The sequence below is a fragment of the Lagenorhynchus albirostris genome, chromosome 9 (assembly GCF_949774975.1).
Source record: "Lagenorhynchus albirostris chromosome 9, mLagAlb1.1, whole genome shotgun sequence".
Classification (NCBI taxonomy): Eukaryota; Metazoa; Chordata; class Mammalia; order Artiodactyla; family Delphinidae; genus Lagenorhynchus; species Lagenorhynchus albirostris.
Window position 1 is genome coordinate 55,268,007 of NC_083103.1, and position 24,138 is coordinate 55,292,144.

General features: G+C 41.1%; 1 protein-coding gene across 2 annotated transcripts in view; it reads right to left on the reverse strand.

The window, feature by feature from the left end:
- Positions 1 to 21,942, reverse strand: part of ALG8 (ALG8 alpha-1,3-glucosyltransferase) — a 28,673-nt gene extending 6,731 nt beyond the window's left edge. Inside the window, exons 1-9 of one of the 2 annotated variants that reach the window (XM_060157859.1) lie at positions 21,824 to 21,885; positions 16,989 to 17,067; positions 13,666 to 13,801; positions 10,556 to 10,749; positions 7,263 to 7,372; positions 5,751 to 5,818; positions 2,310 to 2,436; positions 1,940 to 2,043; positions 1,030 to 1,150 (exon numbers count right to left, since the gene is read on the reverse strand). In XM_060157859.1, the coding sequence (XP_060013842.1) occupies positions 1,030 to 1,150; positions 1,940 to 2,043; positions 2,310 to 2,436; positions 5,751 to 5,818; positions 7,263 to 7,372; positions 10,556 to 10,659 (634 nt within the window). In that variant the 5' untranslated portion in view covers positions 10,660 to 10,749; positions 13,666 to 13,801; positions 16,989 to 17,067; positions 21,824 to 21,885. Of the gene's footprint in view, positions 1 to 1,029; positions 1,151 to 1,939; positions 2,044 to 2,309; positions 2,437 to 5,750; positions 5,819 to 7,262; positions 7,373 to 10,555; positions 10,750 to 13,665; positions 13,802 to 16,988; positions 17,068 to 21,823 lie in introns of both variants that reach the window. The other variant, XM_060157858.1, reaches the window with a different exon arrangement.
- Between the last annotated feature and the right edge of the window lie 2,196 nt (positions 21,943 to 24,138).

Consider the following 24,138-nt stretch of genomic DNA (forward strand, 5'->3'; position numbering starts at 1 on the left):
TTTAAAGGTTGTAAACAAAATCTGATGTGGCCTAAAATATTTACTGTCTGTCCCATTACAGAAAAGTTTACCTATCCTTCTCTTGATCCTGCCATTCTCCATCAAGCTAGGCTGTGTTCACCAATGAGAGGCTGTGAGTTGTTCCACACAATTATTTTCAGAACCATCTAAAGGTTATAAATTCTTTTTCATCACACCTCAAACTTAAAAGCATAGCCTAAGTTTTCCCTTTCTTCTCATCTCATGTTAAACTGCATGGCCATCATTTTCCTTATTGGTTCAATACCCAGAGTCACAACTTACACGTTCTTCTTTCCTGCTTCTTCACATTTTTAAGTTTAAAACTAAGGCTATAACTACTGAATAACGTTTTGCTTAAGGTAAAATTACCTTTTTTTTTTTTTTGCGGTACGCGGGCCTCTCACTGTGGTGGCCTTTTCCCGTCGCGGAGCACAGGCTCCGGACGCGCAGGCTCAGCGGCCATGGTTCACGGGCCCAGCCGCTCCGCGGCATGTGGGATCCTCCCAGACCGGGGCAGGAACCCGTGTCCCCTGCATCGGCAGGCGGATTCTCAACCACTGCGCCACCAGGGAAGTCCCAAAATTACCTTTTAAAAATGTCTAAAAAGTTTATTTTTTTCCCAAGGACAGGAGCAACAACCTCACTGCCACAAAGAGCTTTTATAAGGAGTGCAGTCTGTTTCCTGCACTGAAGTCTCAGCCCCTAGAACCACTCTGCTGTTCGTTCTGAAAGCTGAAACGCAGGGCTGGAGAACAAACAGCTCAGCCACATTCAAAACACAAAACAGGTTTTTCTATTTGTCTAGTCCTTTCTAGACTAATGTGACTAGTCCTTTCAATATTCATAGTCTAAGTAAGAAGGCTTAGGGAATTCCACGGCGGTCCAGTGGTTAGGACTCGGTGCTTTCACTGCCGGGGCCAGGTTCGATCCCTGGTCGGGGAAGAAAGATCCCACAAGCCGCACAGCACGGCCAAAGAAAAAAAAAAGTAAGAAGGCTTGCTACCATACCGATGATGGACAGCACTTTGTCCAAAGCACTGTACAAAGCCCAGAAGTTTGGGGCCCAATACGCGTGGCAGAGGCCCCTCTTGAAAGGGAAGAGTCGGGAAAAGACTTGAGGCAGTTGGTTCTGTTGAAAAGAGATTAAACAGTGATCAATATTTTCTAAATTCAAAAAGAGAACTAGGGTACTGTCTATGGCATAGCGTGTAGAAAGTTATGAGGTCTGAGTTCCGGTTTTTATACAAGGAAGTAGTTGTGTGATCCTGAGCAGTTCACAGAACCTCTTTTTTGTCCAACCTTCTCATCTGTTAAGTGGGACAAGATACATCAGAGTACTTTGAATACCAGTCCAATACTATAATAATGGAAGAATTTATAAGGGGCAAAGGAGAACACAGACTGCAGCTTTACCAAGTTTACTGAAGAGAAGGGGATGGCAGGGAAGGCTTGATGAGAGATGCAGTGTTTCCCAATTTTAGCAGAATTAAAACTAATTAGTTGAATTCAGCATGAGGGAAGAAGTGAAAAATAAAAACACCTGTTGAACATCTGTAACATTCTAGGCACTTTAGAATGTTTGTTGTCAATGAATGACTGTGAAAGCACCGTGAGTACTGATTTTGAGGTTACAAATAAAGTACAGCAAACAAGCAAATTAGCAAATATGGAAATCTGTGACTAATTATTAGCAACTCTGTGTGAGTATGTGAGGCATATAGTTAAACATACAAATATACACACATACATATTTGCATAAGCACAGAAATGTCTGAAAGAATAACATCCTATCTTTGGGGAATCATAGTGGGAAGGGGTAAAAAAGGAGTAGTTTTCCTTATTTTATATATTCCTGACTTTATTATTTTTTTCTAAATAACAACAAACATGTATTCTTTATAACAAATAAAAGACTTACCAAGGCTAGAAAAGGACCCAACGAAAGAGCAGAAACTAGGAAAACAATCAGTCCCAGGGAAATAAGACGGAGAAAACTGAAGCTGTTCCATCGGATGGACCCATCTACAGAAAAGGAACATTATCGTTAACCAGGAGCACGGAAAGCCGTAACTTATACAATATGCCAAAACTAGAAGTATCCCATGATAGTACACCAATCTTTATGATGTGGCAAGAGCAGAGAAAAATCAGAATGGGTAAAGGGTTTATAGGATCAATAGCTGAGAGATACCCGTTGTGCCTCATAAAACTCTCTCACAAAGCAAGCCACCAAGTCAAGGTAAAATAAAATAAAGCAAAAATAAAATAAAATGATCACTAAAACTTGCCTGGTTTATTTGCAGTGAAACAGTAAGATCGCAGTAAATATACACCGTAAGCTGGTGCTACATAGAGGTAGATGTGCTTGAAATGTAGGAGAACAGCAAAGAGAAATGCTCCTTCCATATGCCTTTTCTAGGAGATTTAAAAGGTAAATAATTCAAAATTCAGGGTAGACTAAACACAATAATGTAGTATCCTGGATTGGATTCTGGAACAGAAAAAGGATGTTAGTGGAAAAACTGGTGAAATCTGAGTGTACCAAGGTCGGTTTCTTAGTCTTGATGAATGTACCATAAGATGGTAACATTAGGGGAAAATGAGTGAGGGGGTACAGGAACTCTATTATCTTTGCAACTGTCCTGTAAAGCTAAAATTATTTAAAAAAATAAAGTTTATTAAAAAATAAAAACACTGGAGACTGGTTGCACAACAGTGTGAATATACTTACCATTACTGAACTGTACATTTTAAAATGCTTAAGATAAATGGGTGAGGGGAGGAAAGAAATAGGTGAGGCAGACTAAGAGATTAAGTACAAACTTCCAGTTGCAAAATAAGTGAGTCATGGGTATGAAATGTACAGTGTGGGAAATTCAATAACTATATTGTCATATCTTAGTATGGTGACAGATTGTAACTAGACTTATGTGGTGATCATTTTGAAATGGATAGAAATATTGAATCACTATGTTGTGTAACAACTAGCAAAAACAAACAAACTCTAAGAAAATGAGATCAGATTTGTAGGTACCAAAGGTGGGGAATGGGGGAGGGAGAACTGAATGAAGGCAGTCAAAAGGTACAAACTTCCAGCTATAAGATAAACAAGTACTAGGGATGTAATATATAACATGATAAATATAAATAACACTACTGTATGTTACATATGAAAGTTGTTAACAGAGCAAATCCTAAGAGTTTTCATCAAATTTTTTTTCTATTTCTTTAATTTTGTATCTTTATGAGATGACAGATGTTCACTAAACTTACTGTGATAATCATTTCATGATGTATGTAAGTAAATCATTATGCTGTACACCTTAAACTGTATGTCAGTGCTGTATGTCAATTATATCTCGATAAAACTGGAAGAAAAAAATGGTTTAAGATGTTAAGTTTTATCTTATATGTATTTTACCATTTTGAAAAAAACACATGGTTTTGAAGATATACAGGCATATGTCGTTTTATTGCGATTTGCTTCATTGTGCTTCACAGATACTGTGTGTTTTACAAATTGAAGGTTTGTGGCAGCCCTGCATTGAGCAAGTCTATTGGCGCCACTTTTCCAACAGCATTTGCTCACTTCCTGTCTCCGTGCTATATTTTGGTAATTCTTGCAATATTTCAAACTTTTTCATTATCACTATGCTTGTTATGGTGATCTGTGATCAGTGATCTTTGAGGTTACTACTACAACTCACTGAAGGCTCAAATGATGGTTAGCATTTTTTAGTAATAAAGTATTTTTAAATTAAGGTATGTACATTTTTTTAGACAATGCTATTGCACACTTTACAGACTACAGTATAGTGTAAACATAACTTTTATATACACTGGGAAACCAAAAAATTCACATGACTAGTTTTATTGCAACATTTGCTTTATCGTGGTGGTCTGGAACTGAACCCACAATATTTCTGAGGTCTGCCTGTATTTGGAAATACTTAACAAATGAAATATGATGTCTGGGATGTGTTTCAAAATAATCCTCTGTGTGTGTGTGTTTAGATCACTGTACTATTTTCTCCATTTTTGTATATAATTTAAATTTTCTATAATAAAAAGGTTTAAATGTAATATAAAGAGAACAGAGGCAAGTGATTCCAGCCAGCTTTTATACTGAGCCTAGTCGGTTTATAAATTCATTATTTCAACAAATATTTATTAAGTACTAAGTTTGATGCTGAAGTACAAGATACATCATCATAACAACACACTACAAATTCTCCTTAAGGAACCTAGGGAAGTTAATTACCTTCACCCTCTAATAGTTATACAATAGCTGGAGTTGATTTCCAGAGAGGATCTGGGAATGAGAGTACCAATGATTACACATAAAGCTATGCTAACAAAGAATCACTTAAATCTTATATTACATATTAGGTAACATAAACTACAATCAGGCTGAAGGCACCAAGTGTTGTGCCAATAGTACTAGATCTAACAAACTTCCTAGGAGAATTAAAGGCATTCTGATTCAGGAAAAAAAAAAAACACCTCCAAACTGAGTTGACTATAACTAAAGAAGTCTACATTCTACCTACCTCACAGGAATTCTGGAAGGATCAAATAAGATAATGGTCCCGGGGTCCTGGGGTTTGGAAGGATCAAATGAGACACTGCCAAAGGGAACATGAAAGGCCAAGTTCCTCCTTTCACTGTCTCATCAGGTGTGGTCTAGAATAGATGCGTTAGGAATGATAAGGCAAAAACAATGGGATGCTTCCAAATCTCTCCACTGGTTTTATTATTTATTTAAGATTCAGAGAAAGTCTAGCTGGTTCTATAGCTAAAGTTTAGTTCATTTGTTCAACAACCATCCAACATTCATTCATTGAACACCAATTATGATCCACGTATAATGTGGCTTTTTATGGTTAAAAGAAAAAAACTTATCCACACATTTATAGTTGCCAAAGAACTTTAAAACAGATTATTGAATTTGATCTTTCCAAAGTCACTGTGAGGTAGGTAGCCCCATCTTACAAACAGAATGTATCAAGGGTAAATTTTATTTTATGGATGAGAAAACTGAGGCTGAGAGGGTTGATGGTTGCCTTGGGTTAATGGTTCCCAAACCTGATGGTGTATCAAAATTCCCTGGAGATTCCTAAAACCCAGTCCCAGAGATTCTGATTCAGTGTACAGAGGAGTGTCCCAGAAATCTGAATTATCCTCCTCTATGAAAGGAGGAAACATTTAACAACTTCACAGAATAGTTACAAAGTTTACTCAATAATGTATTACATATAACATACCCAATCTGAAGCAGCCAGTGCTTTTGAAAACCCCTGTCTGAGTCACACAGCTTAGTAGGGTTATTCAGGATTTCAACTCAGGTCTTCTGGTTCCAAATTCCATACTTTCCATTACACTATGCTACATGCTGCTGATGGTTAAGGCCCCGCCATCACAGTTACTACACAGTTACTACTACTAGTATAAACTGCTGAAGATTTCATTCCTGGATAAATGGTCCCAACCAAGTATAGAAACTCAAGTTTATTTTAGGCCTGCCACACTCTAACAAGTTTTTAGAGTATAATTTTCTCATCTGTAAAATGGAGAAAAGTATTATTAAAAGAGAAGATGGAATTTGTGAGAAATACTCAATAAAAGTGTCTATAGCACTTGGCAACTCAAAACAGTTGGTCAAATAAACTTACCTATCACCTTTACAAGCTGAAAACCAAACTAATATAATTAGCCTATTTCGTGTTTACCTGAAATAATCGTGCAATAGAGAGTAGCATTAATCCAGATAAAAAACCATTGTACTGGAAATGAATATCTGGACTTAGGTCAAGGAAAGAAAACAGAGGATGCCAATTTCACAAGGAACTGTGCCCGCAGACTAAGTATAAAAATTGCAAATGCTTCTGTTATAGGTAAATTAAAGACAAAATATTACTACCAGTTTGGACTTTTCATAAAAGTGTTTTCTATAAACAGCCAAATCCTGGACAAACTTTTAAATTAAAATTTATGTTTAAGAAGAAAACCAGGAGGGCTTCCCTGGTGGCGCAGTGGTTGAGAGTCCGCCTGCCGATGCAGGGGACGCGGGTTCGTGCCCCGGTCCGGGAGGATCCCACATGCTGCGGAGCGGCTGGGCCTGTGAGCCATGGCCGCTGAGCCTGCGCGTCCGGAGCCTGTGGTCCGCGACGGGAGAGGCCGCAACGGTGAGAGGCCCACGTACCGCCAAAAAAAAAAAAAAAGAAGAAAACCAGGAAACTTTCCCAAATTTTCTGTACCTTAAAGAGCCAGCAACTAAAGGAGTTTTTTGTTTTGTTTTGCTTTTTAGAATCAGGGATAAGAAAGGAAGGGACCTAACAGCTACTGAAGGCCACTGCATGTAGCATTCCATTGTTTACAGTACACATACAGTGAACCCGTGAGGTAGTTAGAGCTCAGAGCATTAATCCACTCATGGCCTAACACTACTTGAATTTCATAACTGAGATTCAAGACCAGGTCAGACTTAAACCGAAGTCTTGGTGTTTTCTTCCACACCTGGCTACCTCTACGAAAACGGCAGAAATTCGGCTTCTATCATTCGGATTTTAGTTACATTCAGGAACCACCCCCCACCCCACTTTTTCTTTTAAGATTTTTTTGATGTGGACCATTTTTAAAGTCTTTGTTGAATTTGTTACAATATTGCTTCTGTTTTATGTTTGGGTTTTATGGCCACAAGGCATGTGGGATCTCAGCTCCCCGATCAGAGATCAAACCCGCACCCCCTGCATTGGAAGGCGAAGTCTTAACCACTGGACTGCCAGGGAAGTCCCCCATTCAGACCCTTTGGATTTAAGAACTTTGCCTATTAATATGTCATAAGTCAAGATGGCAGAAAAGCATGAAGGCCTGTCTGTTTCCATATGGACACTGTGATACGCCGTTTCCTATAAAAGGTATTTAGAATAATGTGTTATAAACTATTTAAGATATGTATATTAGATTAATCTAAAGACAGTTACCAAGTCCCAGTATATTGCTTTACTGGCAGTTTAACTGGTTCTTGCACATCACCACTAACTTTTCAGGGACAAAGTGCTCTAACAATCAGAGTCTGATGAAGTTGGGCAGAGACCACAGTTTGGGGAACTGACTAACCCACCCCACATCCACTTTCAAAAGCAGCTCACATTTCAGAATCACCATTACAGAAAGAATTAATCTTATACTTAGTATATATCAAATAAGTAAGGGAACAGTACATAAAACGTCAAGGATACGGTCTACAATTAACAACCCGAAGTTCCACAGCAGTAATACTGATAGAATGAACTTTGGCTTCTCTGTAAGTTCTCTGCCTGCTTTTTTCCCATCAATGCATTTACAGCACCTATATTGGAACATGAGGAAAGAATCAGAAACAAATTTAATCTTCATTAGAACACCATAATACTTCTACAGAGTACACTCTGATATACTCCGATGTGTTTGATTAGCCATTCCTGATAAAGTGTCCATGCCATTCTTTTTTTTTTAATGTGGAACTATTTTATTTTGAAAATGATGATTAAAAAGTGACACTGAGGCTGAATAGCAGTCAGAAAACCCAGGTTTATATCAACCCAAATATGAAGGAAAAAAAAAGGAAGAAAGAGATGGAGGAATGAAGGAGAGAAAGGATGAAGGAAATGAAGCTAGTATTTATGGAGTACTCAGTGCACACTAGATGCTTTCATTCAGAGTATTAAATTTACTTCTCAAGGACCATGGGAGGTTTTTTTTAAAAAAGGAGGAAAGGGACTCCAAGAGAATTTCTTGTAGTCCTTCAATATGACTGCACCCAAAACACAGCTCTAATGTTGCCAATTATTAATAGGGAGGAAAAAGAAAGGTGATGGAGTCCAGTTCTGGTGATGCTGACAATTTTCCAATTAAGGTGCCCTTAGGTGTCACCTCTCCCAAGAAATTCCAGTGGGTTGGAAAAATTTTAGTTGCTTCCCTGTCAGTTTATTAGATTAGACACAGGGATTGGGGTGTCCATGCCATTCTTGACTGTTTAAAAAGGTGGTAGCAGAAAGAAAGGCCTCAGGGCCAGTTCCACGTCTCTTTCTCAGCTATGCTGATTTGAAACAAAAGTCTTCATTTTTTCTTTTTTTTGAAAACAAAGTCTTCATTTAATAAAGCAAACAAACAATAAAACCATCCACCAAAAACCCAAATGTAAGGATTTTGAAAATTGAGAGGGCACACACTATTTTAGTCCTTAAAACTAAAAAATGCAGACCAGAATGATATAGCACTCCAAATTATATATTACGATACCAGCCAAGTTAAGAATAGACCTGTGAAGACTTCCCTGGTGGTGCAGTGGTTAAGAATCTGCCTGCCTATGCAGGGGACACAGGTTCAATCCCTGGTCCAGGAAGATTCCACATGCCGTGGAGCAACTAAGGCTGTGTGCCACAACTACTGAGCCCATGCGCCACAACTACTGAAGCCCATGTGCCCTAGGGCCCACGTGCTGCAACTACTGAAGCCTGCGCGCCTAGAGCCCATGTACCATGACAAGAGGAGTCACTGCAATGAGAAGCCTGTGCATCGCAACGAAGAGTAGCCCCCTATCGCAGCAACTAGAGAAAGTCTGTGTGCAGCAACAAAGACCCAACGCAGCCAAAAATAAATAAATTTTAAAAAATATATATTAAAAAAAGAAAAAAAGAATAGACCTGTGATAGTTTGGGAGAGGGTGGTGGAGGGAATTGAAAAAAAAAAGAATAGAGCCACAAACCTGCAGCTCTTGATTGCCCAAATAATTTAAAAAACTCCTATGAAAAAATGTTTGTTATTTAAAGGTAGAGATATTAAGTGACAATACCAGGTGACAAAACAGTATGATCCCATTTTTATTTTATAAAAATTAAATTCAGATACAGGAAAGAGGCTGAAATAATATGCACCAAAATGTTGATAGGGACAGCTGTAAGTGCAGGAGTATGGGTCATTTTTACTTTGTGTGTATGTATAATTGCTTTCTGTTTTCCAAAATTTTGACAATGAAAAGGATGTATTATTCTATAAAAAGATTTTTTTAAAATGTGTTTCATTTGAATATCAGCAAATTCTAAAACCAAAGAAATCTAAAACCAAAAGAAGACATAATAAAGATGCAATTAAGGGGCTTCCCTGGTGGTGCAGTGGTTGAGAGTCCGCCTGCCGATGCAGGGGACACGGGTTCGTGCCCCGGTCCGGGAAGATCCCACATGCTGCGGAGCGGCTGGGCCCATGAGCCATGGCCGCTGAGCCTGCGCGTCTGGAGCCTGTGCTCCGCAGCGGGAGAGGCCACAGCAGTGAGAGGCCCGCATACCGCAGGAAAAAAAAAAAAAAAAAAGATGCAATTAAATAGGGGTTAGCAAAAGGTGTCCTGCTTTTCCTCCATGGAGCCTCAGTTTCCTCATAAATAGAGATAGTAACCTTACAGGGTAATTGAGAAAATTAAGTAAGTTACTAATCTATACAAAGTGCCTTGTTCCAGATTTTTATCTTACTTAACTGTTCCCTCTACATTGTAGATGGAAATGAATTCTACTCCCTCTCTCTGCCTGTATACACTTTCCCTGAGAGTGTGAATTTAAACATTTTGAGTTAAAAGGAGTACATTTACATATCACCTTCCCTTTCAACTCTTGCCAGGTCATAAAGAGAATGAAGGTCAGGGTGCCAAACAGCAGTTATTCCACGAAAATGAGCAGGGGTTAAAACATCCCCAAGGGAGTCTTTACTGAATGGGGCAAGAGTTCAGTCTAGAAGGCCTCACAAACAGAAATGATCTATTTATGACAAAGGTCATTGAATGGACACCAGTTATTGCTCTGTCACAATCACACCAGCAGGCTTAAGTCTTAGGACAGAATAGAAACCAACATTAACTGGGAAATCACTACTTGGAAGTCACTGTGCACAATATTCTACGTACGTGTATTCACCTACTTAAAAGTAACTTATAAGTAAAATATGCGAAACATAAAAATATAAACATAACTTAAAATTAGTGAAGAGTCTTCATGAAGGAAAGAATCCAGAGACTACAACTGAAAGCACTCAGTAAGATTTCTTGAGTTTACTACGATGGAAACTCCATTGGTGGTTAGCATAATGCATATGTATGCATGAGTGTGCTGTGCTGTATGTAGGTATGTGTATCCCAAAGAACAGGGTAGGTCATGGTAGCCTCTGGTAGTCTGCTACAAGGAAGGAAAGAGAAGCATGTAGAGCCACTTTGGGCAGGAGAAACGGTCCTGGAACTCACTTGGGACTACTTTTCACAACATTCACAATCTCTTGTTCTACCTCTAACTTGTAACCCCACCTTAGCCCCCATTTTCTTCCACAAGATTCAGCTAGACTGCTTGCTGTAATTACTCATTGTGAAGTTTGAAACACAACCATTTTGGACTGTTCTAGCATTTGCTATTATATGAACTTTGTTTGCCCCAAATGAGGAACAAGTTAATACTATTTAATGCTATAATATTTCCTCAACACCTTCCACAGGAAATGACATTCTCAGACTTACTCATGGACAGCATACACAAAGAGTGTATCTGTAAAGATGACGGAAAATCTCTGGAAGAGTAAGGTCCTTGAGCTGCAGTAATTCAGATTACGGACATTCAGCATCTCTTGATCAAAATATTTGGCAACATGTGACAGGGCATACTCAAACCATGCAAAAAAGGGGGGGTAATCCAAGGTCCACTCTGAAGTTGCCTGTGGTAAAAATTGAAGATAGAACATATCCTAAGTAACTGAATAAATAAAGAAGGTGCAAAGCTTGGAAATTTTCATTCTCTCATCTTTAAAAAAAACACATGATGAAATTATACTTAAAATATGCCATAAATAGAAAATTTTCTGTTAAGTCTGAGCAGAACACCAAAACATGTTTCCTAAGTTATTTAATACAGTCTTCAATTTCTTTAGAGTCAACTATACTTCACAAGAAGTTAATTTGAAAACTTTTAATAATAAACTTGGTTATGACATGGTTCTACTCATCTAAATATAAAAAGGGAGCTAAGGCATAACGAATGATTTACTAGCTTGAGTTCAAGATCTGTCCCAGAGATTCAATTTCCCTATCTGTAAAATGAGATATTGTGAGGACTAAATAAGTTAATACATATGAAATACGTTTATAAACGAAAAAATGCTACACTGATGCTACTTATCTTTTGTTCCACTAGGTCATGAGATCCTTGAGAGCAGAAACCACTCTGTCATTTCTGTATCCTGAGCATTTAGTAAGTTCCTGATACATTATATAATCATTAGTTAAATGAATGAATGGTCACTAATGATTAAATGAAAATATAGATCATATGAAAAACATATAAACTTTATATAAAAATATAAAGTATATAAACTTTATGATGCTATATTTTGTTTTATTTCAGTTTCTGCATTCATACAAGGAAGACAGTACCTAGTTCATGGGTTATTAAATTTTACATATAGGGCTTCCCTGGTGGCGCAGTGGTTGGGAAGCCGCCTGCCAATGCAGGGGACAGGGTTTGGGCCCTGGTCCGGGAGGATCGCACATGCCGCGGAGCAACTAAGCCCGTGCGCCACGGCTGCTGAGCCTGTGCTCTAGAGCCTGTGAGCCACGAATACCGAGCCTGAGTGCCACAACTACTCGAGCCCGCGTGCCTAGAGCCCGTGCTCCGCAGCAGGAGAGGCCACAGCGATGAGAAGCCCGCGCACCACAGTGAAGAGTAGCCCCCTATTCCCACAACTGGAGAAAGCCTGTGCGCAGCAACGAAGACCCAGTGCAGCCAAAAATAAATAAATATTAAAAAAAATTTTTTACATATATATATATATACACACACAGTATTGAACCAGATATAAACTAAGTATCACTAAAAAAGTGTTAATTGTTATCATTTAAAACATTATTACTATCCTCATAGCATGTCCCTAAAACTAAACCTGACCTTGCACCTAGAAGAGCTGAGACAGTAATAATCTCCCTACTCTGCATTTGTTGCTCTTTTCAATGGAAAACTCCTCTCCTTCTGGAAGTGCACTAAGGGTTCACTAGGTACTAACTGAGTGCCCACAGGGACTACTATTTAGGGTCTCTCTATAGTATAAAATGAGGCAAGGGAGACTCAAACTACTTATTAGCTCTTTGTTCATGATAAGGATGAATGAAAACTTTAGGTCTCAATAAGAAGTAGCCTATTTACTCCCCCTGCAGGTATAAAATGCAAAGGCCAACCCAGAGGCTCTCTGTCTAGGGCACTCAGGCTACGAACCCACCCATTAAATTTTCCTTTATGAAAAGTTCCTTCTCTAATCCCAAATCTTCAATGTGGGGTGATGAGCCACTGAACTATGGAAAGAAAAATTAGAAATTCTATTTTTTACTCTTATCCTTCTTAATTTCTATTTTTAAAAGTATATTAATAGGGCTTTGCCTTTATAATTTATAAAGACGTCTTGGGTAGTGAATGCTCAAAAATGATTTCTGGCTAGGGAACATATTTTTTAAAAAGTTTTGAAATTACTGGTCCATATAATTTCAAGAAATTCAACATGAATCTAGACTTTATTAACATCTGGGATTTCCAGCCACAGTTTCTATGTCAGAGCTCACTCTACCCTTAAAGAGCCATTTATTTTATTGGAAGTCTAAAAGATTTTCCTACTTTATTTTATTGACATATTTATTACTTTAAATAAAATGGGGAACAGAAAGCATGAAAAGAGTTGGGAGAAGGAACAGGTGCTGCCTGAGATGGTCATTTATCCAAAACAAAATGTCCCTGTCCTTCCCTTGCCATCCCCAACCCCACACCACTCAGGCACCCTCTGTTATGTTGGTCCTTCTCCCCAAAAAGACTTCCCAAACCTAGCCAGAAGGCCCTCCTGACATCAGGGATTTCCAGCTGGGGCCATCATCTTACCTAAACAGCTTTTGGGAAGCCAGGAAAGTGATTAGCTAACATTTCCTCCCAAGTGAAGAGTTCTGTCACTTATATGTGGTAGAGCTGGGGCTCAAATCTGGGTCTCCGACTCCAAATCCATTAGCTCGGGAAGCTACCACAACAGAGCTGTTTCTTCAAGTACAACAACATCCAACCTCATTTTAACATATGAAGATGTAAAAATTAATAAACAGAAACCTCAATTAAGATAGAATCAGAAGGCCAGAAGGGGGAGGTCTCAGGCCCTAGGAGGACAGCAGAGCCCAACAGCAAGAGGAAAGTCTCTTCTTTCCTGCAAAGAGCTCAGACTGTCACAACTCAGCCAATGAAAAGCCATGGACTCTGTTTACTCTAGCCCTCCCAACTTCCTTTTTCCCTCTTAGAAAGAATTCTCCTTCCCTCGCTATGCACTACGCACGGACTAGCACACGACTCGCTATGGTTGCAGACCCTGAATTGCTATTTTCTGCTGAACCTGAATAAACCCATTTTTGCTGGAGAAATAACTGGCAGTCTACTTGTTTTAGGTCAACAAAGATTCAAAACAATTGTGTTCATTCCACAAATATTTATTATGGGTCTTTTTAATGTCTTTCCCAACCAATCGACCAATCAATATAATTTGAGGCCAGAACAGAAAGGTAGGCTAGAAGTCAAAGCTAAGAAGGGCTCTACAAAGCAATCCACTGCTCACATGTCCACTCTCCTAAGTATGGCAGAAAGACCTTCCAGACCTGAGGCATGTGCCTCTCCAGCCTTATATCCTACTGTGAACCTCGCACTTGAGTTTTTGTTGATTTCTTTTGTTGTTATTTCTTTTGTTGTTATTGCTGAGGAGGGCAGGAAGAACAAAGAATTTTACCATTACTAGAATCTCTTTTACATAAACCTCTTCTATCTAAAACAAGTCAATAACAGGAGACAGCTCTGGCCTAAATACAGTTTTAGGAGTACTAAGTAACAGGTAGTAGTCAAAGTTATAGGACTAAATGAGAGAACAGCCAGAAAGAATTATAGAATTAAAAGAAAAAGGGCAGCAACTAACACAACAATGTAAAGCAATTATACTCCAATAAAGATGTTAAAAAGAAAAAGGGACCACAAAGAGAGGCAGAGGGAACCAGCTTTTGAAAGAGTGTAGATGAAGAAGAGTTAGCAAAGGAGACTAAGAAGGGATAGTCAGAGAGCAGGGAGGAAATGGTGAGACAGGAGACTGCCTTTTCATTTACAGGATGAAGGTCATTATATTAATAATGCTAAGTATTAATAACCTTTAATAATATTTAATGAGCACATTTGTTCTAAGTACTATGCTAAGCACACCACATACATGATATTCATTTCATCCTAATAATTATTTATTATCATTTAATAGCTGGGGATATGGAGGCTTTAAGAGGTCAAGTAGTTTGCCCACAGTTGCCCAGCATAGGTATTAAGTGGCAGAGCTGAAAGTCAAACCTAGGCAGTCTGAAATCACAGCCCAACCTCTGGACAACTAGGAAACACAAAAAGTTTCCTCACTGGTATGCATACATACATGCAAATGGAAATACTTCATACTAAAGAAACTACTTAAAGTTCCTTAGCATTCTTATGAAATACTTGTAGTGTTGTTATGTGAGAAGGAACTTGGTCAATTAGGTCAATTGTTCTCAAGCTTTTTCAGTGCAAAGGGCTATTCTGACCTGACCAAAACCCCCCAAAAGCAACAACAAACTCACAGAAAACTTTACAGCTTGTCTTAAAAAAAATCTTCCTGACAGCAGAGTGCTGTTTTTGATCAAGTCATTTTTGAGCTGATGTCTGTTTTCCATGAAGTATCATATGCAAGTTAGTAACTCATACCAGAAATAAAAATACAGACATGGTTTTTCTAATAATAGAATAGAATGGTTTGTATATTACCAGACACCTACACATCACATTTGATTATTTCTGTCCTCATAAATCACAAAATGTTAGGGAGAGACAGGATCTTAGAAATAATTCATTCCAAATCCTCATACGCCAGATGAGAAACCAAGGCTCAGAGAGATGAAATGTATTTTCTATGCTGATGCAGAGCCAGGTCTTGAATACAATTTTCCCTCTTTCCCAATCCAATGTTCTTTCAAAAAGCATGTGGCAAATATTATAATTTCCCATGTATAATTTGGGAAACTCATTTTGAAGTAAAGGGGTTCCCTAATAGTTCCAGAGGGCAGAACTGAATGAAACTGACTCCTCCTAAAACCAAGTTCCCTTGCAGAGTTTATGATTAACCTCTCTATCCAAAACGTTATTCCCTTTCTTGTCCCACCATGTTCTCCTCAGGAATTGAGGAGTGTCAAAGAAAAGGGGGGACTGAAACCGAGTAAGACCCTGCGGGGCCTACCCAGGTATAAGACCCTTCCTGTCCCCCACTTCTTGTTTGGCCTTCCAAAGAGCAAACTCAAGTAGTTAATGATTAGAACAATAGAGTCACAGGACTCCTAGTTCCTCCTGAATGAATATAGACAACAATTGGACTCATATCTTTGAGTTGTTCTGAAGGAATTAAGACCCCTGCACTCAGTGGAGGATGGTGACTATATGCTGACCACAAGCACATAGACCCCAGACTAGAACCAGAAGGTTGATGATTAAGATTCCCAAAACAAGGACTTCCCTGGTGGCGCAGTGGTTAAGAATCCGTCTGCCAATGCAGGGGACACAGGTTTGATCCCTGTTCCGGGAACATCTCTGTGCGCCTGTGCGCCACACTACTGAGCCTGTGCTCTAGAGCCCGCGAGCCACAACTACTGAGCCAGCACACCACAACTACTGAAGCCCATGCGCCTACAGCCCGTGCTCCATGACAAGAGAAACCACCGCAACGAGAAAGCCCGCGCACAGCAACGAAGATCCAAAGCAGCCAAAAAAAAAAAAGATTCCCAAAACATCACCCTATGACCATACCACCAACCAATTAGAAAAATGTCCATGAGCTGATCATGCACCCTGAGACCCTCACCCCTACTGTGGCCTTTAAAAACCCTTGCCTGAAAGCCATTAGCAAGTTCACAGTCATCAGCGATGGCAGCTACCACCTGATGGTGAGCTGGTGAGCCCTGAGGGAACTCAGAAGGGAAAGAATACCTGCCACCTAGCAGTCATCAGACTGCAGCCACTCCCTACCGTGAGCCCTGAGGAAACTCAGGATGTGAACATACAGGATACTGGCCCCAGATAGCTGAGGTGCATATCGAAGGAATGATTTCAGCGAGCCCAGACTCTTGCATCTTCCCACACACAGAAAAGCACTAAATTCCTTAACTTGACATATCTGGTTTCTTTAATTAACAGTAATCTTTTGATGTTCCCGACTACCTGCCCTTTGTTGCAAAACTCCTATATATTCTGGCTCCTCCCTCGCCCCCTCGGAGCAGTTTCTCAGAGCTATCTGAAATGCTGTCTCCCAGGCTGCAGTCTTCATTTTGCCCCAAATAAAACTTAACTCACAACTCTGACGTTGTGCATTTTTTAAGCCAACAAGGTCTTTTGAGAACTAGCTGCCTGTTCTCTTTGCCTGGCGCCCTGCAATAAACGCTGTATTTTCCTTCACAATAACCCAGGATCAGTAGATCTGCTTTGTGCGTGCCAGGCAAGGGGACCGAAGCTTGGTTCGGTAACATGAGTAAAGACTATAATTTTTTTTTTTTTTTTTTTTTTGTGGTACGCGGGCCTCTCACTGTCGTGGCCTCTCCCGTTGCGGAACACAGGCTCCGGACGCGCAGACTCAGCGGCCATGCCTCACGGTCCCAGCCACTCCGCGGCATGTGGGATCTTCCCGGACCGGGGCACGAACCCGCGTCCCCTGCATTGGCAGGCAGACTCTCAACCACTGCGCCACCAGGGAAGCCCAAGACTATAATTTTAATAAAGATTTATTCAACCTATGATCACAGGGAAAACTGTTTGAATATCAATAATACTTACATGATTTCACACATCATCTTAAAAAAAAACCCCAAAAAGGTGAAAATTAAAACTTACCTCATAATACCACTGTGATATTGGCAAACTGTGGGTGATAGCAAGCCAGTTTCGGTGCACTTCAAAATCTGTGGAATGGCTACTCAAAACAATCAGATGAAGAAAATGAGATTTCATAACATTTATCAATCTCACATTTCTAAAATTAGGCTTTTAAATGGACCAACATCCCCTACATAGTCACAGCTCACTATCCTATAAAGACACAAATAGGTATTTTACATATTCCTGAAACACCTCACTTACCTGGAGGCCAGACCTCCTTCTGGAAAAGGTGGGGAATCAATTCAGTAAGATGTTGTGGAAAAACCCAAACGAACTTTTTGGCCAACCCAACACTAAGTGAAAAGAGTCTCTGAGTCATCTAAAGCAGTGGTCCCCAACCTTTTTGGCACCAGGGACCGGTTTGGTGGAAAACAATTTTTCCACAGAGTGGGCAGGGTGGGGGGATGGTGTTGGGATGATTCAAGCACATTACATTTATTGCGCACTTTCCTTCTATTATTATTACATTGTAATATATAAGGAAATAATTATTCAAATCACCATAATGCAGAATCAGTGGGAGTTCTGAGCTTGTTTTCCTGCAACTAGATGGTCCCATCTGGGGGTGATGGGAGACAGTGACAGCCAAAGTGTGTTGCTTATGTCTGGTCTACTCCATAAGATGCAGCTTAATTGTCACTTGCCACTCACTGACAGGGTTTTTTTTTTTTTTTTAATAAATTTATTTTTATTTATTTATTTTTGGATGCACTGGGTCTTCGTTGCTGTGTGCGGGCTTTCTCTAGTTATGGCGAGCGGGGATTGCTCAGCAGTTGTGGCGCAGGGGCTTAGCTGCTCCGCAGCACATGGGATCTTCCCGGGCCAGGGCTCGAACCCGTGTCCCCTTCATTGGCAGGCAAATTCGTAACCACTGCGCCACTAGGGAAGTCCCACTGACAGGGTTTTGATATGCCTCTGCAAGCAATTGATTTATTATGGTCTCTGTGCAGTCAAATCTCTCTGCTAATGATAATCTGTATTTGCAGACACTCCCCAGCGCTAGCATCACCGCCTCAGCTCCACGTCACATTATCAGGCATTTGATTCTCATAAGGAGCACACACAACTTGGATCCCTCGCATGTGCAGTTCACAGTAGGGTTTGCGTTCCTATGAGAGTATAACGCTGCCGCTGATCTGACAGGAGGCGGGGCTCAGGCAGTAAGGCTAGCGATGGGGAGCGACCGGTAATTGTCCGTGGCCTGGGGGTTGGGGACCCCTGATCTAAAGGGCTGACCAAAAGCCCATACATTTTCTTAAGGGAGGCCCTCAGGCTACTGCTCAGAGGTGACTTATTCTTGTTCACAAACAATTCTAATAAGATTCATTATCTGGCAAAGGCCTCACACAGAAGCTGGATCTTCAAGAATGAGCAGGAGTTCATCAGACAGAAAAGGTGGGAAAAGGCCCCTGACCTGCCTTTCTCATGTCTCCAAATTCTGTTTACTGGTCCCCCTCTCACTATATATAAATATATCCAAGTATGTCCCCTATATATAGGGGAGGAAAATTATTTTCCCTTCAACCCTTCCAGGCTCTGTGGCTGGTCTAAGAATTAAATTGACCTAAGACAGAATAGCAGTAGGGAAAAAAAGACAATTTAAATTACATACATATGTACAGGAGCCCCAAAAGATATAAGATGAGACTCAAAAGGTGGCCAGGTGATTGAGGCTTATCTACCATCATGAGAGCTAAGGAGAGGGGTAGGGGTCTGGGGCTTCAAAGAGGGGGTAAGGTGAGAAGAGAATGTTTGGCAAGCAAAGGTTGCTCTGCCTTGAAGCTAAGTCTCTCAGGTGAAAAAGTGATCTCTGGTAATAGTTACTTTCCAGGTACAGGCCTCCTTTCTAATGTAAATTTCCCTCGAAAGTAACTTTTACTGTTTTCAGAGCTTCTCCTATGTCTGCAGTTCCTCAAGATAATAAGTCCCGAAAAATCCTTACACCAAAGAGGCGTATTTGGGGGTGGCATAGTCTGGTGCCCTTCACTCCTCTTTAGCAGGACTTTAATTTTCTGTTTATTACTCTGCTTTACTTCCCCTCCACATCTTACCTGATATGTGGATGGGCTCAATACATTCTTGTTGAATTAACCACTCACCAAAGTCAACAATGAGTTCCACAGCAAAACCTGATTTACCTTTTCTAGTGTTTTACACAACATTTCCACTGTGACAACTCTCTCGTGAGTTTCTTAGCCAACCCCTTCCATGTCTCTTTCATGGCTTCCCATTCCAGTACTCATCAAGCAAATGCTGATGTTCTTTCAGGTTCGGTTCTTGGTCTTCTTCTTATGCAGTTTACTCTGCTCTGCACAATCTCATTCACATTTATTGCTTCCACTAAGAACTGTGTGATGATGACTCCCAAATCACATTATACAACCTTGGTCTCTTTCCTGAGTTCTAGAAGAGAGACATCTCCAACTTCCTGCTGACAACGTCACCTGAATTTCCTACAGGTTTCTCAAAATCACAATTCACAGCTGATCTGATGACCTAGCAATCACATTTCTAGGTATACACTTGTAGGGGAGCAAAATATGGCAACGCAAAATGTGTCTTTTTGGCATGAGGATTGATTTAAGCTGATTATTTTTAAGAAACAAGACTCAGGAAGTCTTTCTTTTTACCTCCCTCTTAGCTGCCTAAAGAATTTATATAAAGGGCTTGTTCCCAGAAAAGAGCTATCACCCCTGACATCTGCAAAGAATATGGGCTACGTGTGGTGAGGGAAACTCACCAGAACCTAGCGATCACAGTCCACTCTTATCTCTTCACGGCCCAGCAAACATATATGTGAATTGCCTTTCTCCCCTTTGAAGTCCCAAACTACTACCCCCAACATCCTCTTTTGTCTTTAGCTGAAGATGGTATTTAAGGTGAGGGGCTTCAGCCATTTTGGTGAGTTACTCCATTTTCCTGAGTCTCTCCCATGTACATGTTATTAAACTTTTGTTTGATGATTTTCTCCTGTTCATCTGTCTCATGTCAATTGAATTCTTAGACCAGCCAGAACCTGGCTAGAAAGGTAGAGAAAATTGTCTTCCTCCCCAATAGAGGGAGGAAGTTTCTTCCTCAACAGAAACACATACATATGTTCAAGAAAAGACATGTACTGGGTCTATCTTCAGTCCTACAATTATGTCAGAGACCTTTCCCGACACTCCATCTAAAGTAAGTCCCCCTTGTTAGTTGCCTTATAGGATCCCATTCTTTCCTTTAGTAACACTTAAGACAGCATTGTTATGTAATTACATATTTGTGTTGATTTATTTCTGGGACTGTTATCTTCACTAAACTACACCCTTTATAGGGTTAGGGATCATATCCATTTTGTCTTCCCCTCTAGTAGCTTGCCACAGTACCTGGTTCATAATAAAGCAGTTAGTAAACATTTTGGTGAATACTTTTGCATTTATCCTGTAGCTTCCCTCTCACATCCCAGGGGTTTCCTGTTTGAGAAGCAGAGCATTAACTACAACTACATACATTATTAATCCTGGATCAACAGCAGTATTCAAAGTAACAACCCTGAAGACACATTTCTAGGCTGAAGTAACTAAAGCAAGGAACATCACCTTATATCCACGGATTAAAAAAAAATCCCTTTCATTCTGATTTGAAAGGAATTTCCTACATTTTAGAAGGATTTTTCCAATTTGCTTTCAAAAGAGAAAGATGTTTCTTATTTGTTTTCAGTTCTGCAGAAAGTTCAACTGACGAACGCCTTCTTTTCCCAAGTCCCTGTAAGTCATTTTGCTGAACCTACATATACATTTCATTGCTTATATACACATCAGTATGGATTTACCTATACATACAGCTCTTCCATACCCAACGAGAGGTCACCAAGAACTTGAACCAAAGGATACCAATAAACCAAACACTAAACTGGGAAGGGAGCAAAGGAATGAGGGGAAAAGTCAAGGGAGAGGAAATAGGAAGGATGAACAGATGTGGAAGCCAATATTAATAATATTAATAAACACAGAGTACCCATTGTATACACATTACCACTGAGTGGTAGTTTCCTAATGGGATCCCATGCTTTCAGTCTTGGGTCTGCATCCATTTGTCGCACAGCAGTCTAACCCTGTGTGACCTGACTACTGCCTACCTCATCCTGTGTCACTCTCCTCCTCCCTTACTGCTCTTCAGCCACAATGCTCACTTTCTGTTCCTGGAATGCTCTGAGTTCTTTGCTACCACAGGGCCTTTACACTTACTCTTTCCTATGCCTGAACTACTTTTCACATTGCTTATTCTTTTTCATCCTTCAGCTTTCAACTCAAACATCACCTCCTAAAAGAGGACAGTAAAGCCTTGCCCGGTAGCCACTCTCTACCTCTTTTACAGACCTCATCGCAATCTGAAACTTTACTGTTTGTCTATCTGGCCCCACCAACTTCCCCAGAAATGTCTTTCTCAAATGCCTCTCCAGGACTTAGAACAGTGCCTAGCACAGGAGGCAGCTGATAAATACTGTACTGGCTGAATGAATGTTGGAGGTGGGTGTTGTTTATCTGCATGTTAAGGAAGAGGACCTTAAGGTCAGAAACATTAAAGTCAGACAGTGCCAGCCCTGACCCCAGCCATCAGGGCTATGATCTAGTTAACAGGTGAAATAACACTCAAAAGGCGGAGTGGGAAGCATAGCAAAGGGGTAGCAGCGACCGCATGACTTCAAGTTCCCTTTCCTCCTCTCACCCAGGAGCATCCACGCTTCTCTCTCCCGCCCTGACCGACCGCGGGGCCTCCCCGCCCAGCCCCGGGCAGTGCGGGTCCCTTACTAGGTGGGGATGAGAAGGCATTTGAGAAGAGTCACCCCGAGCGCCAAAGCCGAAAACCAATTGCCACCACCTGTCGCAACTCCGAGCGCCGCCATTGCTACGGCGCCACCCGCTGTCAATCAACTTGACCCGCCTCCGCGCTCCCGCGCATGCGGAGAAGACCCTCGGGGGCGGCACCCGTGAGCTGCGCGCATGCGCTGAGCCACTCAGCTGCTCAGCCAGCGGAAAGCCGGGGATGGACCGGTTTAAACTTCCCGCTTCGGGTTCTTTCTCCGCTCCGCCTCAGTCTCCGCCAGGGAGGGCTACCCCGAGTCTGCGCGGTTTGTACGGCGACAAGTTTCACGTGCTACTTTATGCTTTGGTTCAAATAGTTGCTGGGCGTCTGCTCTGGGTGTTGATTTTGCCTATTGTTGGGGTACCTGGTGAGAGAAAACTTTTTTTCCTGGAGACGTTCACATATTAATGGAGGAGACAGAATTATAATCCCGGAGTAACAGTAGATAAAAGTACCTGAGGATACTGGAGGTGCCTAATCCAGACACCTGGAGTATTAGCTCCAGGCAGAGAATGGGCTGGGCAAAGGTACAGATGGGAAAACATTCTGCGCTTCTAGAACTCTGAGCTGGGCTCTGGGAAAGTACCTGCCTGAGGGAAGCCCACTGTGGAGGCAGGCTAGAGCCTAGTGCTTCTTCTGTCTGTACACTTGGGGGATCTTGTTAAAGTTCAGCTTTTCATGCAGTAGGTCTAACAAAGTCCTACATGGTGTGGATACTGCTGATACCTGGGCCGTAAGAGCCGAGGCACAAGGAATGGAGCTAGTCTTGTCACCCTCTTGTACTGTCTGATTTTGCACAAATGAGTAATCTTTCTTTTCTTTTTAAAAAAATATTCATCGGGGTACTGTTTATTTACAATGTTGTGTTAGTTTCTGCTGTACAGCAAAGTGAATCAGTTATACATATATCCACTCTTTTTTAGATTCTTTTCCCACATAGATCATTACAGAGTATTGAGTAGAGTTCCCTGTGCTATACAGTAGATCCTTATTAGTTATCTATTTTATACATAGTAGTGTGTATATATCAGTCCCAACCTCCCAATATATCCCTCCCCCCAGTGACTAATCTTTCTAACCCTATTTTCCTTTAATGTAAATAGGAGGTTAAAAATGGTGTCTGCCTCATAAAGTGGTTGTGAGGATTAAATGAGGACACTTGTAAATTGCTTGATATGATGCCAGGACAGAATAAATATTCAATAAAAAATGTTTCAGAGAAGTTAAGTGCCTTGCTGAAAGATAAACAGCAGGTAGGTGACAGTGTCACTCTCCTCAGATGAGTTTATGCTCTCCTGCAATTTCAAATGCCATCCACATGAATATGACATTCAAATTTATATCTCAGGGGCTTCCCTTCTGGTGCAGTGGTTGAGAATCCACCTGCCAATGCAGGGGACACAGGTTCGAGCCCTGGTCCAGGAAGATCCCACATGCCGCAGAGCAAGTAAGCCCATGCGCCACAACTACTGAGTCTATGCTCTAGAGCCTGAAAGCCACAACTACTGAGCCCAAGTGCCACAACTACTGAAGCCCGTGCACCTAGAGCCCTTGCTCCACAACAAGAGAAGCCACCGCAATGAGAAGCCCACACACCACAACCAGAGTAGCCCCTGCTCGCCGCAACTAGAGAGAGCCTGCGCGCAGCAACGAAGACCCAACGCAGCCAAAAATAAATTAATTAATTAAAAAAAATTTATATCTCAAGCCCAGCCCTTTTATTTCACCTCCAGACCATTATATCTAACTACCTACCTGCCATCTCTTAGATGTTTTTTATTATGCGGTACGTGGGCCTCTCACTGTTGTGGCCTCTCCTGTTGCGGAGCACAGGCTCCGGACGCGCAGGTTCAGCGGCCATGGCTCACAGGCCCAGCCGCTCCGCGGCATGTGGGATCCTCCCGGACCGGGGCACGAACCCATGTCCCCTGCACCGGCAGGCGGAGTCTCAACCACTGCGCCACCAGGGAAGCCCTCTTAGATGTTTTAAAGGCACCTTGCATTAGTTTCCTAGGCTGCTGTAACAAATTATCCCAAACTTAAAACAACACAAACTTATTCTCTTACAGTTCTGGGTATCAGAAGTCTAAAATCAGTCTCACTAGGCTAAAGTCAAGATGTCATAAGGGTTGGTGCCTTCTGGAGGTTCTGAGGGGAGAATCTATTTTCTTCTTCAGCCTTGAGAAGTTGCCTGCATTCCTTGGCCCCTTCCTTGCATCACTCTAACCTCTTGCTGCTACTGCCACATCTATTTTCTAGA